The 12,445-nt window shown below is 45.6% G+C and overlaps 5 protein-coding genes across 5 annotated transcripts; 2 read left to right on the plus strand and 3 right to left on the minus strand.

Moving 5' to 3' along the window:
• Positions 1-1,348: 1,348 nt before the first annotated feature.
• Positions 1,349-1,978, plus strand: MCYG_01544 (conserved hypothetical protein; the record flags this gene model as incomplete). The annotated part of the gene is made up of 1 exon (XM_002848564.1): positions 1,349-1,978. The coding sequence occupies one exon, from the start codon at positions 1,349-1,351 to the stop codon at positions 1,976-1,978; it is 630 nt and encodes a 209-aa protein (XP_002848610.1).
• A 659-nt stretch (positions 1,979-2,637) lies between these two features.
• MCYG_01545 (histone-lysine N-methyltransferase Clr4) lies at positions 2,638-4,210 on the minus strand (the record flags this gene model as incomplete). The annotated part of the gene is made up of 2 exons (XM_002848565.1): positions 2,638-3,993; positions 4,130-4,210. The coding sequence occupies 2 exons, from the start codon at positions 4,208-4,210 to the stop codon at positions 2,638-2,640; spliced, it is 1,437 nt and encodes a 478-aa protein (XP_002848611.1).
• A 2,462-nt stretch (positions 4,211-6,672) lies between these two features.
• On the plus strand, positions 6,673-7,912 carry MCYG_01546 (uncharacterized protein; the record flags this gene model as incomplete). Its single annotated transcript, XM_002848566.1, has 5 exons — positions 6,673-6,922; positions 7,061-7,198; positions 7,247-7,308; positions 7,374-7,399; positions 7,489-7,912. 5 exons carry the CDS (start codon positions 6,673-6,675, stop codon positions 7,910-7,912), a joined length of 900 nt encoding a protein of 299 aa, XP_002848612.1.
• Positions 7,913-8,990: 1,078 nt separating this feature from the next.
• MCYG_01547 (conserved hypothetical protein) lies at positions 8,991-10,091 on the minus strand (the record flags this gene model as incomplete). Its single annotated transcript, XM_002848567.1, has 3 exons — positions 8,991-9,826; positions 9,879-9,986; positions 10,046-10,091. 3 exons carry the CDS (start codon positions 10,089-10,091, stop codon positions 8,991-8,993), a joined length of 990 nt encoding a protein of 329 aa, XP_002848613.1.
• A 661-nt stretch (positions 10,092-10,752) lies between these two features.
• On the minus strand, positions 10,753-11,847 carry MCYG_01548 (conserved hypothetical protein; the record flags this gene model as incomplete). The annotated part of the gene is made up of 3 exons (XM_002848568.1): positions 10,753-10,887; positions 10,945-11,757; positions 11,812-11,847. The coding sequence occupies 3 exons, from the start codon at positions 11,845-11,847 to the stop codon at positions 10,753-10,755; spliced, it is 984 nt and encodes a 327-aa protein (XP_002848614.1).
• Positions 11,848-12,445: the final 598 nt, after the last annotated feature.

Raw genomic sequence — 12,445 nt, forward strand, 5'->3', positions numbered from 1 at the left:
CGCACAGGCAAGATGATCTAGCGAAGATCAACAGCTCAGGAGCTTTCAAACCGCGGTTCAACAGGTCTTGACTCCCTCTCAAGACAACCCCATCAGACTGGGCCAGATTCCGAACTAGTCGGCTGCAGGTCTGTCTCTCTCGCTGGGGAAAGTGGCTGAGCTGGAGACAAGTCATTTTTAAGTGTATAAACGAAACGAAAAAAAAAAGGGGGTCTTGTCTCCGCGAGAGATAGAGAGAAGCTTGCTGCCATGTATATGAGCTGGGTGATATAGATATATACTAAGTATATCCCAGACAAATAGTCGCACAGCCGCGGCCAATAAACGACCAAGGAAATGCGAAACCCATCCAATGGCAGAGTATTCCGCCCAGGAGAAGAAATCCCACATGGATCGAGGGTTGGAATTGAAACTAAACCGGGGTTTCTTGTACCAGGGCGGGAGTCCTTGTTTTTCTGTGCAGACGAATGTCTTACCTGCACGAAAAAGGTCGACGTAGCAGGCAGGACAAAAGGGATTGACCAAGAGAAGGAGAAGAAGAAGAAGAAGGCCGTTTGGATACGGTGGACAGCCCCCGTAATAGAGCCGTTGAAGTATATAAAATGGATGGATGTCGAGAGAAGAAGAGATGAATAGCTCCACCCGCAAGTATCATTGATCAACGCGCCGCTCGTTTCATCGTCGTTCTTCTTGCATCGTAATTCTTATTCTTCCCTCCCCTGCAAAAGGTTCGATGTCTGCTTCTTCTTCGTCTTCTTCCCTGGGGGAATAATAAAAGTGTTTCTCTGTTTCCTCTGGTTAGCGATCAAAACTGGTTCGACCAGAAAGTCGACGTTTTTGTGCCTTTTTTGCTTTTTCACTCAACCAGGAAATATAGATAAAAATAATAATTATTCGGCTTGCTCGTCCCTTGCGGTCTCCCTTCGATAGGGCTTCTCCTTCTCTCTCGCCGGGACGCTGAGGTTGCGAGGAGTTGCAGGAGTTGCTTGCTCTGCCCTTTCGACCTTTCCGTCTCGTCTCTCTGTTTCTCTCCCACGGTCGATCCGTCATACAGACACAGACGGTCAGTCCTGGCTCTTCCTTGCGCCGACGGGGTGTTATCGTTCGAGCTGCTGCTGTTCTATATATCAAGTGCCCAGTGCCTTCAGTATAACCTCCGTGTGCATCTCTTGACTTTTGGTCGAATATCCTGGGCAGGCCCGAAACAAAAAGACAAGGCAGCGCCTCTACCTATTTAACAAGACATTGAATACTCCAAGACCAATATACTATACGCCGGAAGAGAGACGGGGGGCCAATACGAACGAAGAAAGGGGGCGTACTCAAAGGCCATTGAGTGTACACATTGATGGCATCTAAACCTGCTGTGCACGACCTGATCAGCCTTTTCGAGGCCATTGAAACCAGCGAGTTCAAGATGGACGAACAGAGACGCAATCCGGGCCAGCTGCTGCCCTCGCCATGGACGGAGATGATGCCGTCGTTGACCATTCCATTCTCGCCCAAGTCGACCGTCGACAGCGAGGTTGACTCTGACCGTCCGTCGCCGTTGACCTCAGCAACCTCCAGTCCAGCATCTTCTCCCACTTCAAGCCCCATCAGTGCCTCTCCACGCCAGAACAGATTCACATCCTCGCTCCGTCGAATCGGCAGCCGAAGCAAGAAGTGCTGCTCGTCATCCTCCCTCGGCCTGGGGACGATCCTACTACGCCGTCGTCCGTCCACTGTCGACCTGGCCCTCACCGAGGAGCGTTATAGGTGCAGTGAGGACTCTGTTGAGAGACGTGGACTCGGCCTGTTGGAACCACGCCCGGTAGACCCCATGCCATTCATGTCGGACGCCCATAACGACTCGAATAACCTGTCGAGGTTCAGCCTCGACCTAAGAGAGCCTTCCATGCTATCACAAACTTCAGCTCGCCAGTCCCCGCGGTTCGTCATGGGAGGAATCGTCGAGGTCATGGAGGGCGCAGCTTAATCTCGATATAATGAATCCCCCTTTTTCGTCTCTTATCCCACGCCGCTGTACAATGCAGTGCTATTGATAAAACGCTTTTATTGCGTTTAGAGCCTACCACCGAAAAAGAGGATGGCCTTGATAATACCCCAGAAATAAAGGTCATCACAGCTTCGAGTTGGTAATGGCAGCTTTTCCTCTGTTCTTTTCTTTTATCATGTTCTTCTGTCCTTATTTTTAATTTATCCTTTTGAAACGTTGTATGATACCAGATATTCATAGGTATAACATTTCCTACCCAAGTGTACGTGTTGTGGAGCATTCTATACTCTCTGCCCCCTTTCTTCATTGTTTATCTCTTTTGGCCTGTGATTATTTTCTAGATACGCCAGCAGACAAACACGCATTAATGCAGAAGTACTTATCGAAAGAAGATGACCCTATTTGATTATGTTTCCCGCTCTACATGCCGTACAAAAGAAGAAAAGAAGTATAGACACATAAACACCCAAGCAATGATATCGCAGATAGAGTAATGCAAACAGCAGGGTATTTCGATGCTAACAAGAAAAGACACGGGCTAGAAAAACAGAGAGACAAGCCAAAATTAAAGGCGGAGGGTATTTCTAACGCCGACACCTATATCCAAGTCCAGAAGAATTTAACGGCAAGAGATAGCGTCACTCTTCATCATCATTAGACGAACCCTCTTCAGAAGACTCTTCGTCAGAGGAAGATTCATCACCCCCGGCCCTCGTTGTTTTGCGTTTCGTCGGCCACAGCTGGCCACGGCAGTTAGATTCCCCGCAGAGACACTTGGTAGCACTAGGGTCGATCTTTTGGTTCTTCTTCTTCCATCGAGGGTGGTAGTCGAAGGTTAGCTCAGTGCCCGCTGGGATGTCGCGGACGGCAAAGAACGCGAGCTGATACACTTTCATGTCGTTTGTCTGGGTCGCGGCAAACATCTTGCAGGTCGGATTACACGAATGGTTCATGAATCTTGTGATGGATCCAAACTTGCGTCCGTCAACGACATAGTTGGCATCCACTCCCTCATAACCCTCATAAAAATCAAGAGAGAAGAGGTAGCTGGAGTGTTTCCTTGTATCAAAGGCTTCCTCCCGAGCATTACTGGTGGTCTTGACAATCACTTCCCCCACGTAGATGTCGATGAATTGGCCCCTTTCAATCGGGTTGGGGGACCGTATCCCAAACCCACGGTTATTCGTCTGAAATATCTCCAGTTCTACTTGACGACCACGATAAACCACGTGGTTCAAGCAATTTGAACCAGAGCAGTTGCACCGAGAGGAACACTCCTGGATCACGGCTGCTCTCTTCTTGATGAATTCAGGCGTCAGAACCCTGCTACCATGTTGGCCATCCTGGTACGGGTTAATCAGCTTATTAGAGTCACTTTCCAGAAACAGACAGCTGCAGTCACGGCCGCATTCGGTACAACCGCATCCGCATAGGAATTCGGGACCAAGCACTTCTACTCCATCATGCAATTTGTATGAATCGATAAAGTCAAAGTTAAAATCGACCCTGTGTGCCATGTTGCGGGCCACAAAGTGAATAGGAGGGCCTTGGATCCGAGAAAGCTTTTGCTTATACAGGGCCTCAAGACGGTCAGACACAGGCTTTCCATCTGCTTGTCTCTTTGGCGGTATATAGCGCTTGGTTGGCCGGGGAATCTCAGCTTTTCGGTCATACTGCTTAAATTTGTTGTACGGTCTCTTTAGCTCCGCCGGGTTATCAACAGAGTAGAAGTAGCTCAACCCATGATGTTCTGCCAGCCTGTGTGATGGGTTTGTGTTAACATCATCAGTGGTTGATAGTGATCTCTTGCGGTTGGCATTTGAACTTGGTGGCTTTTGTAAGGTAATTAGCACTGAGATATTCGAAGATTTTGACCCAGGACGAGAGCTCGAAGTTGACCCGCTAGTAATATGCTGTGATCGAGTAAGAGACGGAGCAGTTGATTTGGGTCTCATAAAAACATTCAAGAGTTGGTTAGACAGAACTTCAGGACTCTATACGTAGTTCCCAAAGCGGTTAGCGCGTCACGAACCGTTGCAATAAAATAAAATAAAAAACAACCGATTAAATCAAAAGATTAGAAACAGCGTCAAACAACAACACAATATCGAGTCTCTACAATATTCTTACTGCCCATCGTATATTTCTGAGCAATAAGATATCGTAAGAGGGTATTTGAGGATTATCCCGGAAGGCATACTGAAGAGGCATCGCGCTCCGACTCGGAGTCCTGAGTTAAGTCAATAACCATTCTCTGACGTTTAACAAGCAGCCCTTCAGTATTGAACAAGAGTAATATAGGCCTTGCCTAACACAGGTCTGTACTCTCTATAGCTCTAGGGTCTTTATTCAACTTCGAAAGAATAGTACAGACTTAAGAGACCCTTAAGACTTCTAAAAGAGGATTATTACTAAAATTTATTAGTTTATAATTTATATATAAAATATAAGAAAGCTAGAAATAATAAGTTTTAACTTACTTTATACTTCTTAGAAGAAGAGAAATAAAAAAGTAATTTTTATTCGTTAAAGGTTGAAGGAATTAAAAAGTACTAGAGTAGAAATAGTTTGTAGTAAAGCAAAAATAAAACCTTCGCTTGATTCGCTTCAGTGTGACTTATATAGCCCTGCTTACTAATCTCCAAATGCTCTAACCTATTTTGGTAATATAAAAAATATAATAAGTATAACAACTGAAATAAATCTTTATAATATAGTATATACTCTAGATATAATTATATTTTAATAAAAATCGAAAAATATTATATTATTGTTAAATTGCTATATAATTTTTATTTTTTTCCTACTGTATCAACGCCGACGACGATCTGATAAATAAATATAGCAATTTATATAAGCGATCGCATGTTTCTTAGGCTCGTAGTCGTTCGAAGTTCGAAAAATTATCCGCTTTTACGTTGCCTAATAGTAATGAATACGAAGCTCGAAAAGACCAAGATTATTCGAAGAGTTGGAAAGGTCTGAAAGAGTAATTAGTAATCACTATCTACAACTCTTGGAGACTATCAGCGTCACTTGAAGCCTGAACAGAGCACAGCGGAGCAGCAAAAGGAAACCTCAGAGACCGAATAAACACAGAAATGACCGATATATAGGTTTAGATTGAATAATAATAATAGAAGTCAGGTCTAGCGGACATAAACGATCTATATATATATCTGTGTGAGAGTGCCGAATGCGGCCTATCGGTCGAACAGACGTCTTGGCGATACGAGCTAAGGATAGCGAGCGCCTCCCAAACACCTGTCTTCTCCTGTCCCAACATCTTCCCTCATAGGTCGAGTTTTCCGCGGTTACCTCGCGCTATAATCATGTCACGTGATTAAACTCGAGGCAACGAAATCGTTGATTGATTAATAATACGTTTATGTATTAATGTCTCTCAGTTCTTTTGAGATATTGAGCCTCAGGGCGGTAATACCATCCAGTTAGCCATCACCTTAACTTAACTGTTATGACATTGGTGTTTCCTTTCTCAACAAGAATAATATTCAGCTCGAAAAGTTCATCCCCAAGATCTTCCTAATATCACGTACCAACTAGGGCAGCATCTCTCCTATATGGACACCAAGCACTATTTATTGTCCTTTAGCTCTGTTCTCGTATATGGGTATCTTATAGGCCATGTCATCTGTTGTCGCACGGGTAACAGGTTGAATTTCAGCCCCAGCTCTCGTTATTTGATAATGGGCAAATGGATATTTGAGCCTTTGGAGATACTTTTATCGCAAGAAGAAGACGAAAAAGGCGGAAAAGAGAGGGGAGCCTTGGGTTTATATACACAACGCTAGCGTTCTGCCAAGACTTAGTATTATTTAAGTCACGTGATATACCAAAGGATCATTCGGGCAGTGTCAGTCTATATTACCAAAGGTCGAGTGCAACAGCCAATAATATCACATATACCACTTGACGAAATGTCATACACAGTAACAGTGGATTCTTTGAGCTGAAGCCAAAAGTACTTATGAGAACGCAGCAGCGTGTCCCCTTATTTAGGTTGGTGCCATGCAACAGAGCATCTGCCTTGCCCACGGCTCCATCTTTGGTCGAGTGGCATATGCTGCATCATCTATACCTGCCATTACAGTTGGGCGCAATCTTCAAGAAGCAATACAACTCTGTCTGACCGTAGTAAGCTCTCTCCAGCCTTCTTCATAATGGAACAGTATATACACGATGTCGCACCATCATAATACCAGTGTAACTAATCTCACTCTATGAAAGGGGGCTGGGGGTCTATAATCATGTCTGAACCATGGGCCTATTGCTCAAGAAGAATGCCTCCTTTAGGATCATTCTTAGTATGACACATTTACCTTGACTCATGGCCTTGATATATATATAGAAATATCTTCCAAGTCTCTCACATCCAACAATTTTCCGATTCACTCTCTACGGAGTAATGGAGCGCCTTTCACTAGTACTAGTGAATTCTTCTATATATTCCAGTCACTCGGTTACCATGGAGCTACCAAAAATACCACTGGGTATCACTTCTAACCTTCCTCTGCGACACAAACATTCTCCATATTTACCCGGAGAAACTAGAGAAAAATACTCTGGAGTTATTAGCACTGTATTAAATATATCACAGTTGCCCCGTGGATGTTCAGTTTCAGAGTTTCTTAAACAGAAGTCTTGAAGTACTAATGGCGGGGCTTGACTACTATGAAGAATACCAGAAGGGCCTCCGCCACGCTCTAAGCTGGAAGGACCTCGCAGAGGAAGAGTATTACACCGAGCCTACAACTCTTGACCAGCAATATATACCGGTCTTTCAAGAGCTACAGACTATAAAGAGACAGAGTAGAACAGTAGCTCATATTGAAGAAGAGCTCGGGCTTAAACTAATGGACAGATATATAAACATGAGTCAAACGCCGACTTCATGGAGAGGGGGTGTGTAGCTACTATAGCTACACGAGCTATTGGAACTTCCTCTCTTAGAGATAACCACAGATCTTGACTAGGAAGAAGTTAGAACGAACGTTATCAACTATCTGGAAGCAAAAATGGAATCTAACGGGGAAACGGTAGTTTGGTGTCATCTCACTGGCGCATGGTACACGGCCAAATATGTTAGAGCAGCCAATCTAGTTCCAAAAACCCCGAGAGGTGATGAACTAAAGCACCTCTTTGGAGTAGGGGAAGTTTTTCTAGAGGACCCAAGGAATGGTAAGTAAAGTGCAGCATTTAATATAGTATTGAGCTAATTATTTATAGGCATCACCCTTTGGAGGACCCTTGAGCAAGGACTAGATAATGGCACTATTGCTATTATCCTGGTATTTCCTACAGATGAAGTGGAGCTAACGAGATGGAAATGCATTCTCGTTAACTAGGCGTTAAGAGAGCAGAGTTGGACGACGTTTATGGGTGAGTCTTACAAATGGAAGGTAAGATCTATCATCACCTTCAAATATTCTGAAGATGGTTTTTACTCCAGTACCTAATGACTCGAATAGGAACTGGGCGGCAAAGAGCTTACATTCCTTACCGACAATCGCCCCGCTAAGAGGTATTGTCAGAATCTGCCATTCGGCCAAAAGGGCGAGCCCGCACCAATTGGCGGCAGAGAGACTGGTTATATTTGACAGATATTTGTCCTTCCATTTCGCGATCACATCCCTATACGCAAAGAAGAGAGGTGACACTCAATGGGTAGAAAATATCGAAAGCCGCAAGATTCTATGGGCATCAATGGGGCCATACCTTGCAGTCTCTCTTGGGAGGGATATTTCCGGCCTCGAACTACCCAATGAATTTATCATGGGGAAAACATTCGACTTGCCAGCACCCGCCCCTGAAAATGACCTTGCGCTGGCTGCTAGTTTACGAGCAGCGATGATACGCTCGACACGAGCTGCAGATGAGGGCAATGGAAGATGATACTGATATCAAAGATAAGGAGTAGTTCCAAGCTTTGAACATGGAGTTACGCAGCCCTTTGAGCACCTCATAGTAAAACGCTCTAGTACAATATTACGTCTTTATATCTTGAATTATATATACAATGAAGTTAAAATTGTGTTTGATCTATATTTAATAGCAGATCTATCGGAAGGTATCAGGTAAATGGCAACAGAAGGGCTAGATATTAAGCATCACTTTGGGGTTGAAACCTTCATAGCCTGGTATTCACTCACCAGCAACCACAAAGGATCCTACACTAATAATCATGGGATTAGAGATAGTGTATAATGCTTTTATTTTATCAATTCCCTCCGTACTAGGAATATCGATCCATGGCAGCATATTATACTTGTGGCTCATTAACGAGACCATCGCAAATTTGGCGAAACAGGACGGAAGAAAAGCTCACTTTCGCAAAATCGGCAACGGTTCCATTGCCATCCTTAGAAATGATAAAGTTACCTGGATAGATATTAGGATTGAATAAATAGTAGAGAGCTTGCAAGTATGGGGTGTGGGATGTTCACCCATAGATGTATCTTGTATTGGCGAATATCTAAAGGTTGAGGCTATGAATTGATCAAAGCCACACGCTCAAGTGGTTTCTGACTTTGAAAGGTAGAGCAATGTTTACCAAAGGGACGAAAAGGTCTTAGGGGAAACGTTGGACAGTTAATGCGGATCAAATAGTTATAGATCAATACTTCACTTCAATGTAGCTATTTGAGAGTCTCAGTCAAATGTTGGCAAACTTCAAAGTAACACTATGTATAAGAATGAAACAAAGACTTAGCTATATCAAAACAGCAGACTGAGTATTATGCTAGTAATCATCCTGGACAATTGGACCATAGTTATGGAGCTAAGTCCTTGGTCAACAAGACAGCGAGAATTGGTTCCTTTGTGAATCTACGGCTGCGGACTATTCATAGCTTACAGTTTTAGGTAAGAATAAGTATATCCCCCTTTTAACTCTTGATATGAGTTCCTGAATAGGTTGATGCCATGGACCATCACACCACCTAAAGCCATATACCTGCTGTAGATTTCAAGTTCAATCTTGGATACCACCCCATTCTTCCTCATCATCCGAGCCATCTTCGGGCTTCTCTGGCTCCCTTACACCCCATGAAATCAACCTTTCATCAGCAAGGGTTTCCTTCGCCCTAGTTCTAACTGTTTTATTCGGACTTTTCGACTCCAGCCTCTCAATTGGCCGTAATAGCAACTCCATCGGAACGCCCTCCTTTAGCTTCGTAGCGGCTGGTTCCTCATCGTCGCCGGCACTAGACTCGTCGGGCTTGGTGGCGCATTTCTCCAGTTCATCTAGCCAGATATCCATGAGATGGTAGCGTATTCCATCAGGGCCCTTTGGCATCTTAATCGACGCCCCGTTCTCGTCCTTGCCGTGGCCAGAGTCTTCCCTAGATGGTCCGGAGTCAAAGATCAGTGGGCTTAGCGGGCCGTCTTCAAGCATGTCGAGGTAAGCTTCTAGTTCAGGCCATTCACTCTCCTGCTGTACCTGTACCGCCGTTGTACTAGATGTCTTGCGCCTGGAGTTTGAACCGTCGTTCTTTTCACTATCCACATCATCTCTCTTCCTTTTATTCTTTATTTTCTGATTCTCGCTGCTTCCTGTTCCTGGCTGGCGTTTGCTTTTGCCTCCCCGCTTAAGGTAGTATTCGAATGAAACGCCGACATAACATCTTATTAGGAATAGATATTTATCCAAACGTAGTCGGTCCAGAGAGTGAAAGTCGCGTGACATTGTTATCCAAAATGCCCGGAGGAACGGCAAGACCATCTGCTCTGGTAGGGAGGGGACTAGAGTATATGAGAGAGAACGGGCGAGGGCTTGTTGTATGAGAGGTTTATCGGAGTGGTAGAAGCCTGGATTGGACTGTTAACATGTGTATATGATAGCAAGCGAACCGATACGTACAGTAAAATAATCCTTTCCATATTTTCAAGAGATCCAAGAGTTTCAAGTCCCGCCTACTCCTTAGAAAGGCCGTTAGCGATTCCACTGCTTTATCCCGGGTTTTCTTTTCTTCAACATAGAGTCAGCGAGAGCTCGATAAAAGAATATATAGCACCGAAGACACTTACCACTTGAAGCCAGCTCCCGTATGAATGGGGACTGCTGTAGATCCATGGTGGCGGGGTCGTCACACTCAATTGTAACTGTGGTGTATTGCGTAAGCGAAATAGTTTGCTTCTAGATCAATTGTAGAAATAGATGAAGCTCTCTAGAAGCATTTCCGGTCGTGGTTTGCTCTATGCGAAAAGTTCGCTAGAATTGAATCTTTGAATCTTTGAGTATTTTTTTATTTTGCAGCGACTTTTCTTGTTTGTCTTGTTTGCATCGAGTACAAAATATACGTTTGATGCTGAAAAGCTATAGATATATACCTAGCTAATCAATTTATATTCAGCAGTGGATATGGTAGGTAAATAATGATTCATGTAGTCGATTAAAGAAGGAGTAGTAACGTATATACAGATAGATGGACAAAAGCAAGGGGCCAGCTATATACCAAAAGAAGAGCAGTGAAAAGGCGACTCCTAGGACGCCAGGGCTTGCAGAGAATCGAAAAAGATGTAAAAGGGTTCCTAATACTCCAGGTAAGGGAGGGGAGACTCCGGTGAACGCCGTTGCAAGTCAAGAAACGATTTATTAGTGTGTCGTGAGAGGTTGGTAGGTGATAGCGTTTGGTGGTAGAGCGTAGGCCCGGCCAGGGCGTGAAGGCTCGCGTTCGAGGTACTGATTATTGAGAAACGGTCCAGAGGCAGAAGCAGGTTGTGAAGACCCTTTTTTAAGGCCTTTGCTTTGGATATCTAACGTAGGCGTTGACGACGTTGCCTTCTTTCCAGCCCTGGGCAAGCAGCGTGTGGCTCTCCCTGAAGAACTTGCCCAGATATACGATCTGGATCCGCGTACTGGTAGGGAGCTATTGAACAGGTTAGCAGTGGCCAGCAGCGACCTTTGCGGCCATGGAAAAACATACTCCTGCTTCGACCTGGATTCTTCGAGCGAGAGCAGCGACGGTCTGCTCCTTGCCGATGCTGACGACGACATCTGGACCACCACGATCACTGAGCCGGGCGGTGACCTTGATCAAATCCCGTTCGTTCCACTTCCCTTTCTCTTCGCGCCTTCGTTCCTTTTCCTTGTCCAGCAGGTCGTCAGACGAGCTGCTGCCCATCACCAGCTTGGTCGTAGACGTCTCATCGTCCGCTGGATCCAAGTCGGCGCCGGCATCGAACTTGAAGCTCTCCTCGGTAGCATCGTCGTCAGCCAGGTTCACAGGATCCGAGACTATGGCTTCTGGAAACTTGTACAGCGCTCCGCTCTCGTCGTAGCACCCTTCGCAGACATCCCCCGTCGGCACAGTGATGCCCGCTGCGTCGATGATGCCCTGGGCCGTCGAAACGTCGCCTTCTCGCAGGAGGGAGAGGGCGGTGGACAGCGCAGCCCATATCTCTGGTCGACCGGCGACTCGAGTGTCGAAAAAGACCTGTCGTTCTCTATCTATCGTCGCCCGGGTCCAGATGCGGCGTTTGCTCTTCCAGACGTGCTGGCGGATAGGCTGGTTGAAGTGTTCGTTCAGCGGTATGGCGCCTCGCCTGGCAGCTGAGCGTGACGGGCGGCGAGAGGTCGCCGTCGATGCGCCAGACGGTGAAGGGGCGCGGTGCAGCGGCGGTTCAGCCTGGCCGTGGCCGTGATCGTGGCCGTTGATCTGGTGAGAAGAGTCACCATGCTGACCGGCCGTAGAGCCTGGATACGGCGAGCTGACGGCGTCTCGAGAGAAGCAGCACCCCTACAGCGACATGTTAGCCCGTCATCGCCCAACAGCGTCATCGTCTGTATACACCAGAGAGCAGCGCGCTATGGAGGACTCTGCGAACATGCTGGACACTACCCCACAGCCCGTAGCAAGATGCGACAAACGACAGCTTTCTTAACGGTATTGCGTCTGCCCAGACGAAAGCGAAGAGAAGATGAAACGGTCTCTATAACTCACCATTGCTCATCGTGTGGTTGTATGAGTCGAACTGGGGGTTCAAGAAGAGATCGCAGGGATGGCCTGGGGAAGAAGAGGAGTTTTTGACCGGAAAAAGTGATGCAGCTATTTTTATTTACATAAAATATGCTTGTCGATATTTATTTATTATTTATTTATAGCTTTTTGGGTCGCTTTTTTTTTTTTTTTTTTAAGCTAAGCTTGTCGTTGATATTCTGGTTGGTTGAGATGGAAGAAGAAACCATGCAAGGGTTGATGAAACTCGAGGATTTGACCCTTTTGACTATTGGATTATATCTTTCGATGCCGTCGGGGTGATAGAGACGACGTTCCAGGGCGCCAGACGGGCGATATCAAGTATCGAGCCATCAAGTATCAACCCTTGCCAGAGCAGCCCGGACGAAGGGCGTCGACATCCCCGTATTGCAGGGTATTATTAATGTACATATATACATCTGCTATGTATACGTATATCGACGAGGGA

Source organism: Microsporum canis, genomic scaffold, assembly GCF_000151145.1.
Source record: "Microsporum canis CBS 113480 supercont1.2 genomic scaffold, whole genome shotgun sequence".
NCBI lineage: Eukaryota > Fungi > Ascomycota > Eurotiomycetes > Onygenales > Arthrodermataceae > Microsporum > Microsporum canis.